Raw genomic sequence first — 22,007 nt, 5'->3', positions numbered from 1 at the left:
CTGATGCATAACCAGAGTGGTGCACTCAGCCAAAACATATCAATTAATCTAACCCATAACGGCTAGAAGAATGCCAGTTATAGTAAAAGAAGGAACTTTTTACATTAATAAGGCCATGAGGTGGAGTATGGGAAGTGCTCAGAGTTCAAGCATATGATAATCCATGTTATGACAAATCCTAGAATGGCATTAAGAACTTCCAGAGCAAAGTCACTAGAAAGACATTACATGAAAGTGTACTCTGATACGTTCACAAGCAGAACAGCTTGTCTTGCCATGTCCATAATGACAAAAATGACATTTCATGCTCTACCCTACCCTATAAAATTAATATTAGTATTCACTAGTTCTGGGGCTAAATAAGACATGATTATAAATGACAATTTTTTGGATCACTGTTATAGAATACTGCAGTAGGTCTTAAAAAAACTCCAACCTTATAGTGTAAAAACACATTTATTTTCTGTGAATTAATATTGGAGCACTAATTGTTTTGTTTTCCTCTCAGCAAATGTTCTTGCTGTACTAACACATATACTTTTTACTAGGCAGAACCCAGTGCAGTTTTTGATATCAAAGTTATAAATATCACCACAGGAGAAGAAACCTTGACTTGGTAAAACAGTAATGATGAGCCTTCTCAATAAACTTAAAGGATAGTCTATGCAGTTAATGAAAGTTTTTCTCCAAAAAAATCACTTCCCAAATCACGACTGCTACCATTATGGGATTCAATGCTGGTGCCTTTTATGCAGTTAGGGTTTTTGCACAAGCTGCAGGGACTGAAGGAGACCCCACTGCCACAGAGACCTGTATGAGTAAGCAGGGCCAGCATTTCTGCCACAGGGGGCCCTGGAAAGCTAAGTTACATGATTGGGCTTCAGCTTCAGCCCTGCGCACTGGGGCTCAGGCTTTGGCTCCTTAGTTTCTGCCCTGGACCCCAGCGAATCTTAACACCGTCCCTGCGAGTAAGTCATTGAAACCTCTTTCAAGGAAACATTCTGAAATGATCATCTGTTGTTTCAACCTCTGTCACCTCATCACTTTGTCTGATTTATGAAATTTCTGTACATCTTTGACAGAAAACCCTACATTTTAGTTGATCTACTTGTAACTGTTCAGTCTAAGGCCTTGCCTACACTATGAGGAAAAATCAATCTCAGCTATGCAATTTGAGTTACGTGAATAGCATAACTCAAATCGACGTAGCTTAGATCTACTTACTGTGGGGTCCACACTACGCGATGTCGACAGGAGACACTCTCCCGTCAACTCCTCTTACTCCAGTAAAATACAGGAGTCGATGGACCCGCTAGACCCGCTAAATTGACTGCCGATGCATTGATCGTCGTGCATCAATCCCCTCGTAAGTGTAGACAAGCCCTGAGATAAGTGATTTCTGCCAACGCAATACTGCTGCAGTTATTAGTGCTGGGGTGCTTAGTAGCTTTAAGAACATAATGTCTGGCCCACAGAATTAACAATAAAAGCTAGTGCTACAATAAATACAAGAGTGTGTGTTACAATGGGGAATCATCCCACAGTCTTCATAGCCTTGTGTGTGTCTGTGCGAGTGTGAGAGAGAGAGAGAGCGCACTCTTCATCCATAAAGATTATGGCCCTCTTGATCAAGGAATTTTCCTTGCATTGAGGGGCTGTTTGCACTTGAATAAATGCCCAGAAGGAAGTGCTATATTTCACTGAAGTTGTCCAGCTTTGTCACTGTTCTTAAATGAACTCATTCATGTTTGGTAAGTCCCAGAGGCATTTTAACCAGATGGTCTATATGGGATATCACTGAGCATTTCTGAGTTGCTAAAGTCTGGATTGTTGATTTTTTGTAGTTGCTATGGTGGTTCTGAGGAAACATTCCTTTTTATTTGGAGTCAGGGGAACTAACGAGGATGTTTTTGCCTGCACTTGCACAGCTTGCTGTTGAGCATAAGCTGTGATTCAAGAGTCTTGTTTGTCCTGGCAAAAGTTTTATCCCACACCAAACAAGGCCACAGCATATGGATAAGGGACTGTGATAGGTGTCGGTCGGTCCTCCGAGCCCCTAGGGGCGATGGAGAGCAATGGTCTCCGTGGCAGGCCTCGGCCCCACCTCCTGGGTGTTGGGGAATTAGCGGGAAGGTGTGCTGGCCAGAGTCAATAGCGCGCCCCTCAGGCAGGGGAGTGCCGGGGTAGGGGAACGCAGGCCCACCCAACTCTATTGCGTTCCAGCCCAGGACCCTAACAGTGGCGGGAGGCGAAGGTCCTGCCGCTGGGTGAGCGGGGCAGTCCGCGCCCACTGACCAAACACACCCACCCTACGGTGTAGTTGGGCCCCTGGGCTACTTCCTACCCAGTCTCTCTCAGGCGGGTCGCTCCGGTCCCTCCATCTCCTCCGGGTAGTCCGCTGCGGGCAGCTCCGGTTCCTCCGGGTATTCCGCTGCGGGCCAGTCCCGCTCCCCCTCGGTTTCGGACTCACGCTGGCCCGGGCTGCAGTCAGGGCCCTCCAGGTCCTCTGGGTACTCAGCGGCCGGCAGCCCTGGTTGCCACAGGCCTTCCCCCTAGTCAGGCTCCTCCTTGCCCAGGGCTTTGCCTGGGTCAGCAGCAGGATCGCAAGGGAGCAGCCTGTGTCTGTCTCCCTCTCTGGTGCTCTCCTCACTGGGCAGAAGGCCCCGCCCTTTGTACTTCCTGTCCCACCCTTCCCCTTCCGGGATTGGTGGAAGCTTGGCCTGGCCCCGCCCACTCAGGCTCAGAGGGTGGCTCTTTACCCTCTGGTTCGGAGGGGAGCCACCCTGGCTCCCTACATACCCAACCCCTCAAATCCAGCTCCCGATCTTTGGAGCTGGCGTCCTCACCTTCTCTGAGGCGGGATAGGAAATCTGCATTGGCGTTGTCTCGTCCCGCCCGATGGTGGATCGTGAAGGCATAGAGCTGCAGAGCGAGATAGCATCGCATCAGCCTGGCATTATTGTCCTTCATCGTATTGAGCCATTTCAGGGGTGCGTGGTCTGTAACCGGTATAAAGGGGGCCCCGAGGAGGTAGTAGCGGAGAGCATCGACTGCCCACTTAACGGCTAGGGCCTCTTTCTCCACAACGGAGTAGTTCCGTTCTCTGGGGAACAGCTTCCGACTGAGGTAAACAATCGGGTGTTCCTCCCCGTCCACCTCCTGCGAGAGGACCGCCCCAAGCCCAACGCCTGAGGCATCTGTCTGGACAATAAAGTCATGATGAAAGTCAGGGCTGAAGAGTATTGGATCGCTACACAGCCGTTCTTTGATGGTTCGAAAGGCCGTCTCGCACTCGTTGGACCAATGCACCCGGCCCAATGCCTCTTCGTGGTCGGCACCAGGCATTCCTGGAGTGCTTGGACCTTCCCAATGAGGGGGCGGACCTGTCCCCGGCCCAAGGTGTACCCCAGGTAAGTGGTTTCCTCCCGCCCGATTCGGCATTTTTTCAGGTTGGCCGTCAGCCCAGCTACGTGGAGGTCCCAGAGGACTGCCGCTACTTGGTTAAGATGCTCCTCCCAGTTATTGCCATAGATGACCACATCGTCCAGGTAGACCGCCGTGTATTTCGTGTGTGGTTGCAACACCCAGTCCATCAAACGCTGGAAGGTTGCCGGGGCCCCATGTAGGCCGAAAGGCATCCGGGTGAACTGGTATAACCCTGAAGGGGTGGCAAACGCGGTCTTCTCCTTGGACCTGGGATCCAAGGGGATCTGCCAGTACCCTTTGGTGAGCTCTAAAGTGGTGATATAACAGACCTCCCCGAGCTGGTCGAGGAGCTCATCGACGCGGGGCATCGGATAGGCGTCAAATTTTGAGATGGCGTTGACCCTCCGGAAGTCAATGCAAAATCGCCGCCTCCCATCAGGCTTCGGTACGAGGACGATGGGGCTCCACCACTCACTCTGGGAGGGCTCAATAACACCCAGCTCCAACATCGCTTGGACTTTCTCCTCTACGGCCTCCTGCATTCGCCTCGGCAATGGCTGGGTTGTCTCTCGGACCACCACCCCGGGTTCTATCTGGATCACATGGTAAGTGAGCGTAGTCCGCCCAGGTTTTGTGGTGAACGTCTTGGGGAACGCCCTCACTAAGCAGAGTGCCTGTTCTCGCTGCTCAACGGTGAGTGTCTCTGCTAGCTGGGGTTCACCATTATCTGACTCCTCGGGTGGTTGGGGCCCCAGTTCAGGTTCAGGGGGATATGGGGCCACTAGGAGCCCTTCCCGGTCCTGCCAAGGTTTTAAGAGGTTTACATGATAAATCTGCTTTTCCTTACGGCGACCAGGTTGCCGAATCTCATAAGTTACCGGCCCTACCTGGTGAAGGACCTCATATGGACCCTGCCAGCGGGCAAAAAGCTTTGATTCCTCCAAGGGGAGCAGGAGGAGCTCTCAGTCCCCTGGCCCGAATGATCGAGCCTGGGCGCCCCGATTGTAGTGCTGCTCCTGGGCTCTTTGGGCGGTGTTTAAGTTCTCCCTCGCGAGCTCACCCGCCCGCGCCAGCAGTCTCTGCAGTTGTAAGACATATTGCAAGAGACCCTGGGTTGTGGACGGGTTGTGTTCCCAAGTCTCCCTCAAGAGGCCCAACACCCCGCAGGGTCGCCGCCCATAGAGGAGCTCGAACGGGGAGAACTTCGTGGACGCCTGTGGGACTTCTTGAATCGCCAGTAGTAAAGGAGGGAGCAGCTGGTCCCACTGGCGGAGATCCTGGGTGGGGAAACGCCGCAACATCCCCTTCAGGGTCCGGTTGAACCGCTCGACCAATCCGTCAATCTGGGGATGGTAGACCGAGGTCTGCAATTTCTTAATCCCCAATAGGGCACATACCTGGCGGAACAGCTTAGATGTGAAGTTGGTCCCTTGATCAGTGAGTATCTCCCATGGGAGGCCCACCCTTGCGAAGATCTTCACGAGCTCCACAGCGATAGTGTGGGCGGTGATACTTCTTAAGGGGATGGCCTCCGGGAAGCAGGTGGCATAGTCCATCAGGACAAGGATGTATTGATGGTCCTCCTTGCTTTTTGGGAAAGGCCCGACCAGGTCCATTGCTACCCGCTCAAATGGCACACCTACGACTGGTAACGGGACCAGGGGGGCCTTCCGTACCCCGGCCGGGGCTGCATGATGGCAATCCGGGCTCGACGCACAATACTTCACCTCATGGTGGACGCCAGGCCAGAAGAACCTGGCCAGGACCCTGGCCACAGTTTTTTCCTGCCCTAAATGGCCGGTAGCCGGGATGTCATGTGCAAGCTTCAGGACAGCCCGACAATGGATGCGGGGGACCACGAGTTGGGTCCGGACCTCTTGGGTCTGGGGGTCTCGATCAAGGCGGTAGAGCCGCTCGTGGTTGAGTTCAAACCTGGGCCACTGGGTGGTGCACTGCGCCTCCACGACCTCACCATCCACCCAGGCCAGCTGCTCGTAGGCAAACCAGAGCGTAGGATCCTCCCTTTGATCTCTGCTAAAGTCAACCAGTTCAGGAGGGGGACCCGCCACTTCCAGGCGAGGGATGATGCCATCGCCACATTCATTAACTGCGTTACTCCATGCACCGTAATGGGGACCCGCACCGTGGGGTACGATTTTACATCTCCGTGGATGCACTGAATCCGTACTTCCCCGACGGTCTGCTGGGGGTCCGAGAAGAGCGCCTGGCGGACAAGGGTCTGCCCACAGCCCGAATCGACTAGACCCACCACGGGGACCCGGCGACTTCCATGGGAGCTGTCAGTTTGGCCACGGAGGGCAGACGGGCCCGTCGCTCCCCGGCGCACACCAGGCCAAAGTTGCAGTCCATTGCAAGACAGTCCCACTGCAGATGCCTATCCTCGCCACATCAGAAACAAGGTCCTACCTCTGGGCGCGCCAGCCGTGTGGGGGCACCGGTGGGGCCGCAGAGTGGGCTGGGGGCTGGTGGTCGGGTTAAGTGTCCAGGGCCGGAGAGTGGTGTTGACTTGGGCCATCGGGAAAACTCGGTCCTGCTGCCTTCTGGTCGTCGGGTATGGTGGGGTGCGTTGGTTTGGGAGGCGGGCCCCCTCCGTTCAAGTTTCTGTGCATTGGGTCCAGGGTTTGGGGGGCGGGCGACCGGTCCTGTCGGGGCCTCAGCCTTGAGAAAGTCCTCCATAAGCGCGACAGCCGAGCTCAGACTTTGTGGCCGGTGCCTTAACACCCAAGCCTTCCCCTGGGGTGGGAGGATGTGCACGAATTGCTCGAGGATGACCTGTTCTGTCACCTCAGCTGCGGGTCGACGCTCGGGTTGGAGCCATTGGGTACCCACGTCCTTCAGTTCCTGGGCCACCGCCCGGGGTCTGGCGCCCAGTGGGTAGACCTTTTCCCGAAACCGTAGCCGAAAGGTTTCCGGGGTAATGTCGAAGGCATCCAAGATAGCCGCTTTCACTCGAGCATAAATGCGGGCCTCATCATCTGGGAGCCCACGATAAGCCTTCTGGGCTAGCCCCGTCAGATATGGGGCGAGGAGTGCCACCCATTGGTCAGGCGCCCAACCAGCCACTGAGGCCACCCACTCGAAGGTCACTAGGTAGGCTTCCGGGTCATCCTCAGGCCCCATCTTGGCCAGACGGATCGGTGGGGCGGGAGGGGTCGGGGTGGCTGCCCGCTCCGGTTGAGCGCCACCATGGCCCGACCACAGGGTTGCAAGCTGCTGGAAGCACTGGGTTTGTTGTTCCTGGTGCTGGGCCCCCAGGGTTTGGAGCAACTGCTGATGGTGGGCGCCCAGCTGTTGCACGAGTTGGTACTGCTGCTGTTGCTGGCTCTCAGCCAGGAACTTGATAAGCCTTTCCATCTCCATCTTTCCAGTAGGGGAGCTTCAGAGGCGCCCTCGCACTTACCCCTTTCGACAGGGGTTGGGATTGCCTGCCCGCATTCTCCACCACTTGTGATAGGCGTCGGTCGGTCCTCTGAGCCCCTAGGGGCGATGGAGAGCAATGGTCTCCGTGGCAGGCCTCGGCGCCACCTCCCGGGCGTTGAGGAATTAGCGGGAAGGTGTACTGGCCGGAGTCAGTCGCGCGCCCCTCAGGCAGGGGAGCGCCGGCCAGAGTCAGTCGCGCGCCCCTCAGGCAGGAGAGCGCCGGCCAGAGTCAGTCGCGCGCCCCTCAGGCAGGAGAGCGCCGGCCAGAGTCAGTCGCGCGCGCCCCTCAGGCAGGAGAGCGCCGGCCAGAGTCAGTCGCGCGCGCCCCTCAGGCAGGAGAGCGCCGGCCAGAGTCAGTCGCGCGCGCCCCTCAGGCAGGAGAGCGCCGGCCAGAGTCAGTCGCGCGCGCCCCTCAGGCAGGAGAGCGCCGGCCAGAGTCAGTCGCGCGCGCCCCTCAGGCAGGAGAGCGCCGGCCAGAGTCAGTCGCGCGCGCCCCTCAGGCAGGGGAGCGCCGGCCAGAGTCAGTCGCGCGCCCCTCAGGCAGGGGAGCGCCGGCCGGAGTCAGTCGCGCGCCCCTCAGGCAGGAGAGCGCCGGCCGGAGTCAGTCGCGCGCGCCCCTCAGGCAGGAGAGCGCCGGCCGGAGTCAGTCGCGCGCGCCCCTCAGGCAGGGGAGCGCCGGCCGGAGTCAGTCGCGCGCCCCTCAGGCAGGAGAGCGCCGGCCAGAGTCAGTCGCGCGCGCCCCTCAGGCAGGAGAGCGCCGGCCAGAGTCAGTCGCGCGCGCCCCTCAGGCAGGAGAGCGCCGGCCAGAGTCAGTCGCGCGCCCCTCAGGCAGGGGAGCGCCGGCCAGAGTCAGTCGCGCGCCCCTCAGGCAGGGGAGCGCCGGGGTAGGGGAACACAGGCCCACCCAACTCCACTGCATTCCAGCCCAGAGCCCTAACAGTGGCGGGAGGTGAAGGTCCCGCCGCTGAGTCAGTGGGGCAGTCTGCGCCCGCTGATCAAACACACCCACTCCACAGTGTAGTTGGGCCCCTGGGCTACTTCCTACCCAGTCTCTCTCAGGCGGGTCGCTCCGGTCCCTCCATCTCCTCCGGGTAGTCCGCTGCGGGCAGCTCCGGTTCCTTTGGGTATTCCGCTGCGGGCCAGTCCCGCTCCCCCTCAGTTTCGGACTCACGCTGGCCCGGGCTGCAGTCAGGCCCCTCCAGGTCCTGGATACTCAGCGGCCGGCAGCCCTGGTTGCCACAGGCCTTCCCCCCGGTCAGGCTCCTCCTTGCCCAGGGCTTTGCCTGAGTCAGCAGCAGGATCACGAGGGAGCAGCCTGTGTCTGTCTCCCTCTCTGGTGCTCTCCTCACTGGGCAGAAGGCCCCGCCCTTTGTACTTCCTGTCCCACCCTTCCCCTTCCGGGATTAGCGGAAGCTTGGCCTGGCCCCGCCCACTCAGGCTCAGAGGGTGGCTCTTTACCCTCTGGTTCGGAGGGGAGCCACCCTGGCTCCCTACAGGGACCCTTTCCCTTTTTTGCATTTCCAGCATATGTATTTGTAAATTTTGGAGGAAGTCCAATTCATACAACTTCAACAGACTAGACCCCTTACTGAGAAGTAAGAAGAAGGGCTTGTCTATACAATGCTTTAGTCTGCACCAGAGAGGTCCACACTAGCATGTCACACTCTAACTGGCGTGTGTGGACCCTGCTGACATGCACTCAAAGTTCCCTACTGTGAGCTGATGTAGTACTGTGCGAAACTGGACTATGTTAACGTGCACTAGGGAACTTTTAGTGAGTGCCTCAGGGTCCACTCTGTGGCATGCTAATGTGGACTGAAATTTACATCCTTCTGGTGTGGACTAAACCACCATGTAGACGAGCCCTGAGACACGCTAGATGCAACTCACCACTGGCATGAACAGGAAATTAGATATTTTCTTAATTTTTTGTAAGGTAAATTCTGTTTTCTTTTGGTTAATTTATCAGTAATTTTAAAGCACTATGTAAATTAAACAAAAAACCCCAAACCAGCAAATTTATCTTACAAGCTACTTCCATGATCTAATCCTGCACTTTCTCTTTACATTTTTAATACATGTTGCTTCCAATATAAGAGAGGTAAACAGTCATTGATAGCATGGAGTCTTGGGGAATTTTCATAATATGTATTGCTTCATATAAATATTTTAGAAGTCCCTGGTGATTTTGGAGACTAAGTACTTTAAAATATGTATTAAAATCATGTTATCATTGTAGTGTATCCATTCAAAGAATGTGAATATTTGAATATTTAATACTTTCTCTTAGTTGTTTTGTTAAACACCTAACTCCATTGACTTCAGTGGAGCCAGGATTTCACTCAAAAAGTAACTTACATTCAAAGTAACTTACATTCAAGTAATAAAATCCAGTAGACAATAGTTAATCTGAAATATGAGCTTCATTGATAATTGTACCCCAGGTGAGCAAAGCTTTGGTTTTGTCTAGGACAACTAAGGATAAAAAGTTAAGTAGGAAATGTTTACTGGTATTGTCAGTAATTTCATTTCTTGTTAGAACGAACAAACAAACCTGACTTCTGACATGCTGTGCCCTGTTTAATCAAGTTCTGGTGTGACCTTCTTGGCCTTTTGAAAATCCTAGCAGTTAAAAACATCTAAGGGATATAGGGAAATGCTTCAGTTATAAATGTATGACTTCTGTAGAGCCCTACACACCTAAATTTGTATGAATTGCAATACAGAAGAAAATGCAGAGTATTTAAAAAAAAAAAAAGCAGTTAAGCAAATCTATTCATTCCTCAGCATATTAAGATAGGAATTAAATAAAATTCAGGGATATGCTGTTAGATTTCCTGAGCTGTGCTGTGCTGATGCTTGGTAAAATTAGAGATGACGTGTGCAGGAAAGGTAGCCCTCAACCACCTTTCTGTTTTCCTGAACATGAGGCTGCTGAGAGCTGAAATGGCACCCACTGTAACTTACATCAGACCCACCTTCCCCCTCCTGGCATTTCCCTTACATGGTGGCAGTAATAGGAGATGGGAAGGCTGGAGCAGCCCAAAGGGCTGAGGGTTTGGTCCTTTAATTTTAGTCTGGTCCAGGGATATTGTGCTTTAATTTTAACTGGAAGTGTGCTTCTGAAAGTTGCAGAATTGGCATCCCTGTGAAGTCCTCTGTCTATGCTATAGGCAGCGGAAGTGCAAAATTCTCCCTTGTCAGCAAGCTTCAACCTTGACCTTTGCATTCTGTCTTCTAAGGGGAAAGGAGCCAGTTCATTTTCCATGACTGTTCACTTGTTGGTATCTCTGAACTACCACCAACAAAGATGCCAGTTGTGATAGTGGCTTATATGGTATAGAATTGATCTGTACGGAAATGGACTATGGCTAGCAACTCTTTTTTCATGCAGGTCACCAAACAGCCAGCAGGCTACAGTGATTTACAATCATCAGCCTGAACTGAAATCAAACTGGTGGTGTAAAGGTGACCGGCACTGCCTTACATTACCATTTCCATACAATCCCCTGCCAGAATTCAATCTCAGTATACAAACTCTTAACATTTTCTGCGATAACATTTTTTTCTTTATGCAATTCTTTCTTCCATGCTAAAGATAAACTACCTCTTTCTGTTTCTTAAACAGGGCCCAGTCCAGTTTTTAACATCCAGGTTACAAATGTTAGTGCACATGAATTAACTTTAACATACAGTTACAGGATATATATATTAAAAATAAAACCTAACCTATTGAGAGCCAGACGTTGAAAACCATGTGATGTAATTATTGACTTAGAACTTGGGACCTTTTACAGCTTCACAATACTTCCACAAGCAGTGGATAATAAGACTGAAGGAGACCCAAAAGCCACAAACATCTATATAAGAAAGTGACTGAGTTATTTTTCAGGCAGCAGGCCGGGGGCTAGTGGGAATAGAGAGTAAGGAATATCTTCTTTAAGGGTGACTTTCACTGCACCCACACATGGCCCATGTAAGACTTCATGGTAAATTGGGATGTCAGATTTTGATAGATCTACTGGACCAGACGACCCAGGGTGGCAATTCCTATCGATTGCAGGGTATTGGAAAGGTAAACTCCACTGCTAATACTTCAGAGTTAAGAGTGCAAGGCTGTAGTGCAGTCAGCCCACAACTGCTATTCCACAAATAATTACACCTCAACAAATAATTGTCTCTTGTCTTCAACAGTGCCCACTCCAGTGTTTAACATCGAGGTTTCCAATGTCAGTACAGATGAAGTGTCTTTAACCTGGGAAAACAAAGATGCTGCTGCTTCTGAGTACAGTTACAGGATACTCATTGAAAATAAAACTTCAACTACTAGGAACATGACAGTCAATGACAGGAAAGCTGTAATTTCAGACTTAAATCCTGGTACACTTTACAACTTCACAATATTTCCACTCGCAGCAGATAACAAGACTGAAGGAGACCCAAATTCAACGTCCATTTATACAAGTAAGTCATTGAGCCACATTTGACTGTTTCATATGAATACTCTGATAACCAAGTGTGACAATTGCTGTGGAATGCATGGGGGTTGGAAAGCAAACTCCACCGCTAATACTTCAGAGTTAAGAGTGCAAGGCTGTAGGGCAGTCAGCCCACAACTGCTTTTCCACAAATAATTACACCTCAACAAATAATTGTCTCTTGTCTTCAACAGTGCCCACTCCAGTGTTTAACATCGAGGTTTCCAAAGTCAGTACAGACAAAGTGTCTTTAACCTGGGAAAACAAAGATGCTGCTGCTTCTGAGTACAGTTACAGGATACTCATTGAAAATAAAACTTCAACTACTAGGAACATGACAGTCAATGACAGGAAAGCTGTAATTTCAGACTTAAATCCTGGTACACTTTACAACTTCACAATATTTCCACTCGCAGCAGATAACAAGACTGAAGGAGACCCAAATTCAATGTCCATTTATACAAGTAAGTCATTGAGCCACATTTGACTGTTTCATGTGAATACTCTGATAACCGAGTGTGACAATTGCTGTGGAATGCATGGGGGTTGGAAAGCAAACTCCACCGCTAATACTTCAGAGTTAAGAGTGCAAGGCTGTAGTACAGTCAGCCCACAACTGCTATTCCACAAATAATTACACCTCAACAAATAATTGTCTCTTGTCTTCAACAGTGCCCACTCCAGTGTTTAACATCGAGGTTTCCAAAGTCAGTACAGACAAAGTGTCTTTAACCTGGGAAAACAAAGATGCTGCTGCTTCTGAGTACAGTTACAGGATACTCATTGAAAATAAAACTTCAACTACTAGGAACATGACAGTCAATGACAGGAAAGCTGTAATTTCAGACTTAAATCCTGGTACACTTTACAACTTCACAATATTTCCACTCGCAGCAGATAACAAGACTGAAGGAGACCCAAATTCAATGTCCATTTATACAAGTAAGTCATTGAGCCACATTTGACTGTTTCATGTGAATACTCTGATAACCGAGTGTGACAATTGCTGTGGAATGCATGGGGGTTGGAAAGCAAACTCCACCGCTAATACTTCAGAGTTAAGAGTGCAAGGCTGTAGTACAGTCAGCCCACAACTGCTATTCCACAAATAATTACACCTCAACAAATAATTGTCTCTTGTCTTCAACAGTGCCCACTCCAGTGTTTAACATCGAGGTTTCCAAAGTCAGTACAGACAAAGTGTCTTTAACCTGGGAAAACAAAGATGCTGCTGCTTCTGAGTACAGTTACAGGATACTCATTGAAAATAAAACTTCAACTACTAGGAACATGACAGTCAATGACAGGAAAGCTGTAATTTCAGACTTAAATCCTGGTACACTTTACAACTTCACAATATTTCCACTCGCAGCAGATAACAAGACTGAAGGAGACCCAAATTCAATGTCCATTTATACAAGTAAGTCATTGAGCCACATTTGACTGTTTCATGTGAATACTCTGATAACCGAGTGTGACAATTGCTGTGGAATGCATGGGGGTTGGAAAGCAAACTCCACCGCTAATACTTCAGAGTTAAGAGTGCAAGGCTGTAGTACAGTCAGCCCACAACTGCTATTCCACAAATAATTACACCTCAACAAATAATTGTCTCTTGTCTTCAACAGTGCCCACTCCAGTGTTTAACATCGAGGTTTCCAAAGTCAGTACAGACAAAGTGTCTTTAACCTGGGAAAACAAAGATGCTGCTGCTTCTGAGTACAGTTACAGGATACTCATTGAAAATAAAACTTCAACTACTAGGAACATGACAGTCAATGACAGGAAAGCTGTAATTTCAGACTTAAATCCTGGTACACTTTACAACTTCACAATATTTCCACTCGCAGCAGATAACAAGACTGAAGGAGACCCAAATTCAATGTCCATTTATACAAGTAAGTCATTGAGCCACATTTGACTGTTTCTGAATTTGCACTCTGCCGATCAGTATTCTTACCTCATCTTCTTTATTAAGAAACACTTCCCTGTACCGTTTGAGTTTTAGGTACAGCATAACTATCCAATCTGAAGCATTATTTTCTTTTGTAGCTTCTCAGCATTCTAAATTTTCAAAAGTGACTAGTGCTTCGTATGGCCTCAATTTTTGCATTTTCAATATCTTGGTCATGCCTGATTTTCTGAAAACCGGTGCTTTTCTGAAAATTAGGCCATTTTAAGGTGTCTCCAGTGGGGCACTCAAAAGTTGAGGCATCCCACATCACTAGTCACTTTTGAAAATGTGGGCCAGTATATTTAGGTGTGTTACCATATTTAGGATAACCTGGGGCAAGTCTGCAGAGAGATGAGAATTCAGGAGTAAATAATTTATTCTTTAAAACCCAGAGAGAGCTGAAATACTTCAGTATATTTGTAGGGAAGGAGTAGAATGCATGCTTGCACACACACGCGTGTGCACACACATACAATACACTCGAGTACATTGTCCGAGCACGCGCACACACTGAAATCTGCCACAGCTGGGGTTCAGAAGTCTTCTGAAGAGATAGCTGCTGGGCTTTTATGAGGCTTTCAAAAAACAAAAGGAAGGGGTTTGCAGAATGGCAGATTAGTATTTATTATTTGTATTACTACGGTGTCTAGGAGCCCTACACATAGACCAGGACCCCATTGTGCTAGGAGTTAGAGGGTCAAATTGAGTCTGAAATTAGGTGTTTTGTTTATTATATTAATAATGACCATTGCCTTTTGTGTATTGTTTTGCTTGTACTATACAATTATTATCATGTTACAGTACAAGCAAAACAATACACAAAAGATAGATAACTACTTGCAGACACACCTCCGTATCTTGGATTTTGTTGTAGTCAATGAAAAAATGCAGTCATTGTAATCAATTGTGGGTTTCCAGAACTGGACTTGGCCATGTTTGTGACTAAAGTGAGATGCTGATATCTGAACAAAACATTGTCCCTTTGAGTTAGGGTCTTGGGAGTAAAAGTCCTTGACAGTGCACAATCACATATCCTGTAACTTTGAAGGAGAGAAAGGGGAATCTCCTTATGCTCAAAACTGGTTTAAACAAGAGAGAGCCACCAGTGGCAAACACAACTAGAATGTCTGCCCTCAGGGAAACAACTTAATGGGAAAAGGTCAGAATGTTCAGAAGGGGTGGCCTCATGAATAAATTCTAAGGGTATGTCCAAACTGCAGTCTGAGGTGTGATTGTACTCACGCAGACATACCCATTCTAGCATGGCTAAAGATAGCAGTGTAGATGTGGGGGCAGGTGTTTCTGTGTGTGTGTGTGTGTGTTTTATAAAAGCATGGGAAACCCAAGCTATGTACTATGTATGTCTAGCCAGTGCTGAAGCCTGTGCCCCTGCATCTACACTGCTATTTTTACTCACTGTGCGAGTAAGAGTATGTTTATCCATGCTGCAATCACATCTCTGATTGCAGTGTAGACATATACCCTAAAATGAAGTAGACTAGATATGGAGATAGTGATGAAACTAAAAAGGGACATGTCCTAGAATAACACTGATTTAAAAAAAAATCCACCCAACCAAGTTTCTTCAATAGCAATATCATATAAAGATTTTTTTTTAAGCTACTTCGCGTATAGTAGCTCTGGTCTTGCAGTGGTTGTACTGATGAGAGGAGACATTTGTGTGTCACTGAAAATCCTGATTAAAATATGATAGTGTGGAGTACAGAAGATATTTGTTATGGTCAAGTTGTACAATTCTTATTACAGCAATAGAAATTCCCATGGTCTTGGATTCCTCCAGGATGGAGATATCTGTAAGACCGTACTTCATGTCATTCATAGTCATGAATTTTGTGTCTTGCAGCTTGCTTATAACTACAGCATGAGTTTCTTGTAGAGCAACAACGTCAATGTTATTCACCTTAAGAACTCTTGAAAGATAGTCATGTTTAGCATGACAGACGTTCCACATGAAGTTGAGCTGGTTCCACAGTTCTCTGGCCCAATAACTGTCCCACTGTGAATAAATACTTATAGTCATTGGGTCAGAGAGACAGCGCACATGTGTTTCTGTAGTCCAATGATTAGGGTACCCACCTGGGAGGTGGGAGATCCAGGGTCCAGTGCTCCTGCTCCAGTCACTCTTTAATTATTTATCCACAGTGGAACAGCTTCAACAGGAGAAACTAAGAGAGCCCCACATCAGAATATCCCACAGCTTAGTGACTAGAGCACTGCTCCTGAGAGGTGTGGGATACTCCTACTCAACTCTTCTCTCCCCCTCTCCCTGAGAGGGGGGAATTGAACCTGGGTCTCCCACATCCCTGGTGAGTCCTCTAATTACTATGCTAAAAGTTGTAAGGTAGGCTCTGTTGCTGCCTCCTCGGGGTTTTGAATAGGACCTAATGCAGTAGGCAATCTCAGAACATTAGGCCCTGCATGTGACTTGGCGGCCAAATGTCTATCTTCCCCTAGTTTGTGAATCACTGGGACTTAGGCAGGACTAAGTATCTGGACACATAGAGGGAGGCAGCAGTGTGCATGCTCAGAGGCAGAAACTTAGGTGCCTAAGGAACTATTACCTTGAAAGTCTGGGCACTTACAGGGGTTGGGCAGGAGTTTCGTGCATCACAAGGGAGCCAAAACTGGGACTTAGATATGTAAAATAGGGACTTAGGCACCTAACTCCTTTTGTGCATTGAGCACTAAGATTTAGGCCTGATCCAAGGCCTGTTGAAATTCATGAGTCTGTCCTCTGACTTCATTGGACTTTGGATCAGGCTATATGAAAATAGCTGGTAGTACACACAGACTGAAGGCTCAAAGTCAGTTTTATAGAATCATAGAATTGTAGGGCTAGAAGGGACCTGATGAGGCCATCTAGTCCAGCCCCCGGTGCTGAGGCTGAACCGAGTATATCTAGACCATCTCTCACAGGTGTTTGTCCAACCTGTTGTGTTGGCTTATAATGCTTAATTTACATTTGATAGAGAGGTACACATCTTACTTCCTGGCTGGAAGAACTCTGGTTTTTTCTCTTTGGTCGGTGACAGACTTCAAAACATATTTTCAGTATATACACAACTCCTTAAATATCATTTGCACATACATCTCATAACCATATAAATGATCAGCATGATCCAGGGTTTTATTTAAGACCTCATGTGATACTCTGTATGCATAAATACTCTTCACTCCAGTAATCCAAGTCATTAATGAAAATTTTGAATAATACCAAACCCAGGACACTCCTATGGGATCCCACTAGATATGTCCTCCCAGCTTCACAGCAAACCATTAAAAACTGCTGTTTGACTGTTCTTTCAACCAGTTCTGCACCTACCTTATAGTAAATTCATCTAGACAACGCATTTCCTAGTTTGCTAATGAGACTGTCATGTGGGACTGTGTCAAAAGCCTTACACAAAGCAACATATATTATGTCTACTGTTTCCCACCATCCCTTAGACTGGTAACCCAGTGAAAGAAGGAAATTAGGTTGGTTTAGCATGATCTGTTCTTGACAAATCCATGCTGGCTATTACCTTTCACCCTAATATCCTCTGTGTGCGTACAAATTGATTGTTTAGTAATTTATATCTTTCCAGGTATTAAAGTCAGACCAACTGGTCTATAATTCCCCAGGTCTTCTTTGTTCCCCTTTTTAAAGATAGGCACTATGTCTGCCGTTCTCTAGTCCTCTGTGACCTCATCCATCTTTCATGAGCTCTTGAAGATAATCACTAATGGTTCCAAGATTGCTTCAGCTAGTTCCTTAAATACCCTACCCTGAATTCTATCAGGCCCAGCCAACTTGAATACATCTAAAGTATTTAAATATTCTTTAACTTGTTCTTTCCCTAGTCTGGCTTGTGTTCCTTCCCTTAGTGTTAATATTAATTGTTTTAAGCATCTTGTCACAATTTATCTTTTTAGTGAAGACTGAAGCAAAGTTAGATATTAACTTCTCAGCCTTCTTTATGTGGTCTGTTATCTCTCCTACTCTGCTAAATAGTGGACCTACATTTTCCTTTGTCTTTCTCTTGCTATAATTTATTTCTAGAACCTCTTCTTATCGCCTTTTATGTCTCTTTCTAGGTGTAACTCACTGAATCCCTTAGTCTTTCAGATTTGTCTCCTACGTGCTCGGGTTATTCTTTTGTACTCATCCTCAGCAATGGTCATGTTTTCGCTTTTGTAGGATTCCTTTTTGATATTTCAGCCCATTAAAGGGCTCGTGATGGAGCCATATCAGTCTCTTACTTTTCTTCCTATCTCTCCTGCACATCAGGATTGTTTGCTGTTGCATCTTTAATCTTGTCTCTTTGAGAATCTGAACTCCCTTTTTCCCTTAGATTTTCTTTCCATGGGACCTTACCTACCAGTTCTCTGAGTTAGTAAAAATTTGTTTTTTGAAGTCCACTGTCCTTTTTCTGCTGCTCTCACCTTCTTTTCCTTAGAATCATGAAATCTATCATTTGAAGAACACTTTCACTCTTCTACCTTCAGATTCCCAACCAATTCCTCTCTGCTGTTCAGTTTCAAGTCTAAAATGGTTGCTCCCCCAGTTACTTCCTTCAGCTTCTGAAATGAGAAATTGTACCCAGTACATTCCAAGAATGAATAGGAGATTTTGTATTTTGTCTTGTTACTTTTCCAACAGATGTCTGAGTAGTTAAAGGCTTCCATTACTTGTGTTTTGGTTATTTCTGTTGTTTGTTCTATACATGTCTCATCTACCTCCTCATGCTGATTTAGTGGTCTATAGTAGACCCCCAGCATGACATTGCCGCTTGTTTATTCCCCTCTTTTATCTTCACCCAGAGACTTTCTACTGGTCTGCCTGTCACCTCCTTGTGGATCTCACTACAAGTGTAAATTTTCTTGATGTATAATGCAATACCCCCTCCTTTTTTTGTTACACTGTATGTACAAGCTAGTTGTGACAAAGCTCTGTGCTTGTCTCCATGGATGCCGCGCTTCCTGGTGGATTTCTCTAGTCTCAGAGGCTCACTGTGAACCTCCACGTAGCCCTTCTCTCTCTAGAGGCAAGGGTCACAGCCTACTGAGCCATTTTCATCATAAGCCAGCAAGGGAGGGGAGAAGCGACCCTCCCTCGCACAGTCTCTGTTGTCTCCCTGTATCAATGATTAATTGGGGAGGGGAAAGAGAGAGGAGCCCGGGCCCGGGCCCAGGCTCGCCCTTTACTCCGGGCTCCAGCCCAGGGACCCTAATAGTAGCAGCTATGGTAGCTGACTTTTTGGAAATAGTACACGTACAATTCCCTGGGCCACTTCCCCACAGCAGCCCTCACTTCCTCAATATCTACTTCACCATTACCTCAGGGCCTCCTTCCTTGTGCCTGAAATGGTTTGTACTGCTCAGTTCCTCCAACAGCATGGCTTCCTCCTGATTTATGCACACCCAACTGACTAACTGGGAGGCTTTTAACTAGTTTCAGCCAGCCCCTCATTGGCTTCAGGTATCCCAATCAACCTAGCTATCTTGCCTGCCTTCTGGAAAGATCTTAATTGGCCCCGGGTGTCTTAATTGACCTGGAGCAGCTGCCATTTACTTATCCTGGTAACAGGGATTTGTTTAGCCTGGGGCTAATATATCTGTCTCCCACTACTTTTCTATAGCCATCTGGCCTTGCCCCGTCACATATCTTCCCCCCACTCAACACCATAGAGTTGGGCAACTTGGGACGCCAGGCAGTGTGCTCGTGACAGACCATCAGCATTGCCATGGTGGCATCCAGCCCTGTGCGGAACTGGAACGGTTGGAGCGATAACAACCACCTAGTGACCCTTGCATTCTTTTCCTTATTCCGCTGCATCCACTGGAGGGGTGCATGGTCCATCACAAGAGTAAATCGCTGGCCTAACACAATGTCTCCAAGGCCCATTTGACAGTAAGGCATTCTCTCTCGACTACTGCATATTTCTGTTCTCTTGGGAGAAGCTTTCTGCTTAGGTAGAGGATTTGGTGTTCGTCTTCTCCCACCATTTGCGACAGAACCGCCCTCAGCCCCACCTCGGAAGCATCTGTTTGTAAAAGAAATTCCTTGTTAAAGTCTGGGGCTATGAGTACGGGGTCATTACAGTTCTGTGAACGCCCCCTCTGCTGCGTTGGTCCTCTACACCATGTCTGGACCTCGGGCCCTCACCAGGTCGGTTAGGGGACTTGCCCTAGTGGCAAAACGGAGAATAAAATGTTGGTAGTAGCCTACCATGCGTAGGAATGCGCAGACCTGCTTCTTTCAGGTCGGCCGGGGCCAGTTTTGAATCGCCTCTAGCTTATTCGTTTGGGGCTTCACTATGCCCGTTCCTACAATATATCCCAGGTACCTAGCCTCTGCTAGCCCTGTGGCACATTTAGCGGGATTAGCAGTGAGGCCAGCCCACCTTAAGGTGCGCAGTACTGCCTCAACTTTCTCCAAGTGGGTTCCCCAGTCTGGCGTATGGATGATGACATCATCTAGGTATGCGGCTGCATAACTAGTATGGGGGCACAGCAGCTTATCAATGAGGCATTGGAATGTGGCTGGGGCCCCATGTAGCCCAAAAGGGAGGACTGGAATAGCCTGTCTGGGGTAAAGAACTCTGTCTTTTCTTTAGCTTCAGCTTCAGCTTCTTTGGTCGGGGAATCTACCAGTACCCTTCTGTCAGATCCAGTGTAGTCAATAATCGGGCACTACCCAGCCAGTCAACCAGTTCATCGATGCATGGTATGGGGTATGCATCGAATTGGGATACTTCATTCAGTCGGCAAAAGTCATTACAGAATCTCCTGGTACCGTAAGGTTTAGGGACTAGAACGATTGGACTGGACCACTGACTGTAAGATTCTTCAGTAACACCTAATCCTAACATTTTCTTTACTTCAGCCTTGATTTCTTCTCTTTTGGCTGCTGGGATTTGGTAGGGTCTCGGTGTTACTTTGGCTCCGAGGATCGTGCGGATATAGTGATAGGTTTCAGTTGTCCGCCCCGATTTTGTAGAGAACACATCTTGGTTACAATTAATCATGTTGGCTGCCTCGATCTTTTGGATTGGCATCAAGTCGGGTGATATCCTCACTTGCTCATATAAATTATCCTCCTGGGGAAGGGTCTCCTGGGTGATTAAGCATGCCTCTCTATCGTGCCAAGGTTTCAGAAGATTGGTGTGGTAAATTTGCTCTGGTTTCTGGTGGCCTGGCTGCTGCACCTTATAGTTCACCTCTCCCACGGCTTCAATCACTTTGTAGGGTCCCTGCCACTGGGCCAACAGTTTACTTTCTGCTGTGGGCACCAGTACCATCACCCGATCCCCTGGTTGGAACCGTCGAAGCCTTTCTTGGTGGTTATAATGGGTTCATTGGGTCTCCTGTGCTCTCTCCAAGTGTTCCCGTACAATGGGCGTAACTCAGGCTATCCAATCTCTCATCTGCAGTACATGCTCAATGTTCCTTCCAGGATTTGGCTCCGCTTCCCAGGCTTCTCTAGCTATATCCAATATGCCCCGGGGGTGGCGCCTGTATAGTAGTTTGAATGGAGAGAAACCCGTGGAGGCTTGCAGAACCTCCCAGATGGCGAACATGAGGTAAGGCAATAGGGTATCCCAATCTTTCGCATCCCGGCTCACCACTTTCCTGATCATGGCCTTGAGGGTCCTATTGAACCTTTCCACAAGGCCATCTGTTTGCAGGTGGTATACAGTGGTCCGTAGGGCTTGTACATGGAGCAATGAACAGAGATCTTTCATCAACTTGGACACGAAAGGTATCCCTTGATCAGTCAATATCTCCTTGGGTAGCCCAACCCGGGCAAAGATCTGTTCTAGCTCCTTAGCTATTGTCTTGGAAGGTGTGTTGCGTAGGGGAATGGCTTACGGGTAATTGGTTGCATAGTCCAGTACAACAAGCACATGTTGGTGGCCCCGAGCTGTCTTTTCTCCGGGCCCTACTAGATCCATGGCTATGTGTTCAAAAGGAACCTCTGTTATTGGAAGAAGTATCAAAGGAGCCTGCAAGTGCGGGCGAGGGCTATGTAACTGACACTCTGAACAAAAGGTGCAGTATTGCTGGACATCTTCGTGTACTCCTGGCCAGAAGAACTTCTTCAGGATCCGTGCCTGGGTTTTCTCTACCCCTAAGTGCCCTCCAAACAGGTGACTGTGGGCAAGACTCCGTATGGCTTTTTGATGTTTTTGTGGCCCCAGAAGTTGTTGTATCTCTTGCTCCTGCATTTGCACCACGCAGTACAGGAGATCTTTCTTCACTATAAAGTAAGGTCCGGTACCCTGGACCTTCCCATCCACAGGTATCGCATTGATCTCGGCCACCTCTTTCGTGGCGTTATCATATCTGGGGTCCTCCGCCTGGTCTCATCCAAAAGTCTCTCTCCCAGGACTAACCTGCCTGAGCTCCCAGGGGCCGGCTTCTGCTTCTTCCAACTGCTCGCTACTGTTACGGCTGGGCATGGCCTCTGGCTCACCTTCTGTGGTGGAAGTTTCTCTGTTGGCTGCTTGTGTCCATCTGCCTACTAGGACGGTCTTCTGGCCCTGGGTCAGGATCCAGGTTCCCAAGGCCTTCGCTGCCTTCCTCTCTTTTTTTGTCTTCCGGGGGGCTGAGAACAGATCTTGAGAAATCTCAGCAAACATAGGGGGTTGACATTCCCCCAGTGACGAATCGCTGTCCTCAGGGTCCCCACCTCCCTTCAGCCT

General features: G+C 48.6%; 1 protein-coding gene across 1 annotated transcript in view; it reads left to right on the top strand.

Annotated features, from left to right (window-relative positions):
- Positions 1–22,007, top strand: part of PTPRJ (protein tyrosine phosphatase receptor type J) — a 137,382-nt gene that overhangs the window by 74,462 nt on the left and 40,913 nt on the right. The window contains exons 4-8 of the mRNA XM_084630226.1: positions 11,062–11,331; positions 11,540–11,809; positions 12,018–12,287; positions 12,496–12,765; positions 12,974–13,243. Coding sequence (XP_084486352.1) covers positions 11,062–11,331; positions 11,540–11,809; positions 12,018–12,287; positions 12,496–12,765; positions 12,974–13,243 — 1,350 coding nt within the window. The remainder of the gene's footprint in view (positions 1–11,061; positions 11,332–11,539; positions 11,810–12,017; positions 12,288–12,495; positions 12,766–12,973; positions 13,244–22,007) is intronic.

Source organism: Lepidochelys olivacea (assembly GCF_965140295.1).
Source record: "Lepidochelys olivacea isolate rLepOli2 genome assembly, chromosome: 6".
Taxonomy (NCBI): domain Eukaryota; kingdom Metazoa; phylum Chordata; order Testudines; family Cheloniidae; genus Lepidochelys; species Lepidochelys olivacea.
This window is presented reverse-complemented; position numbering and strand designations above follow the sequence as displayed.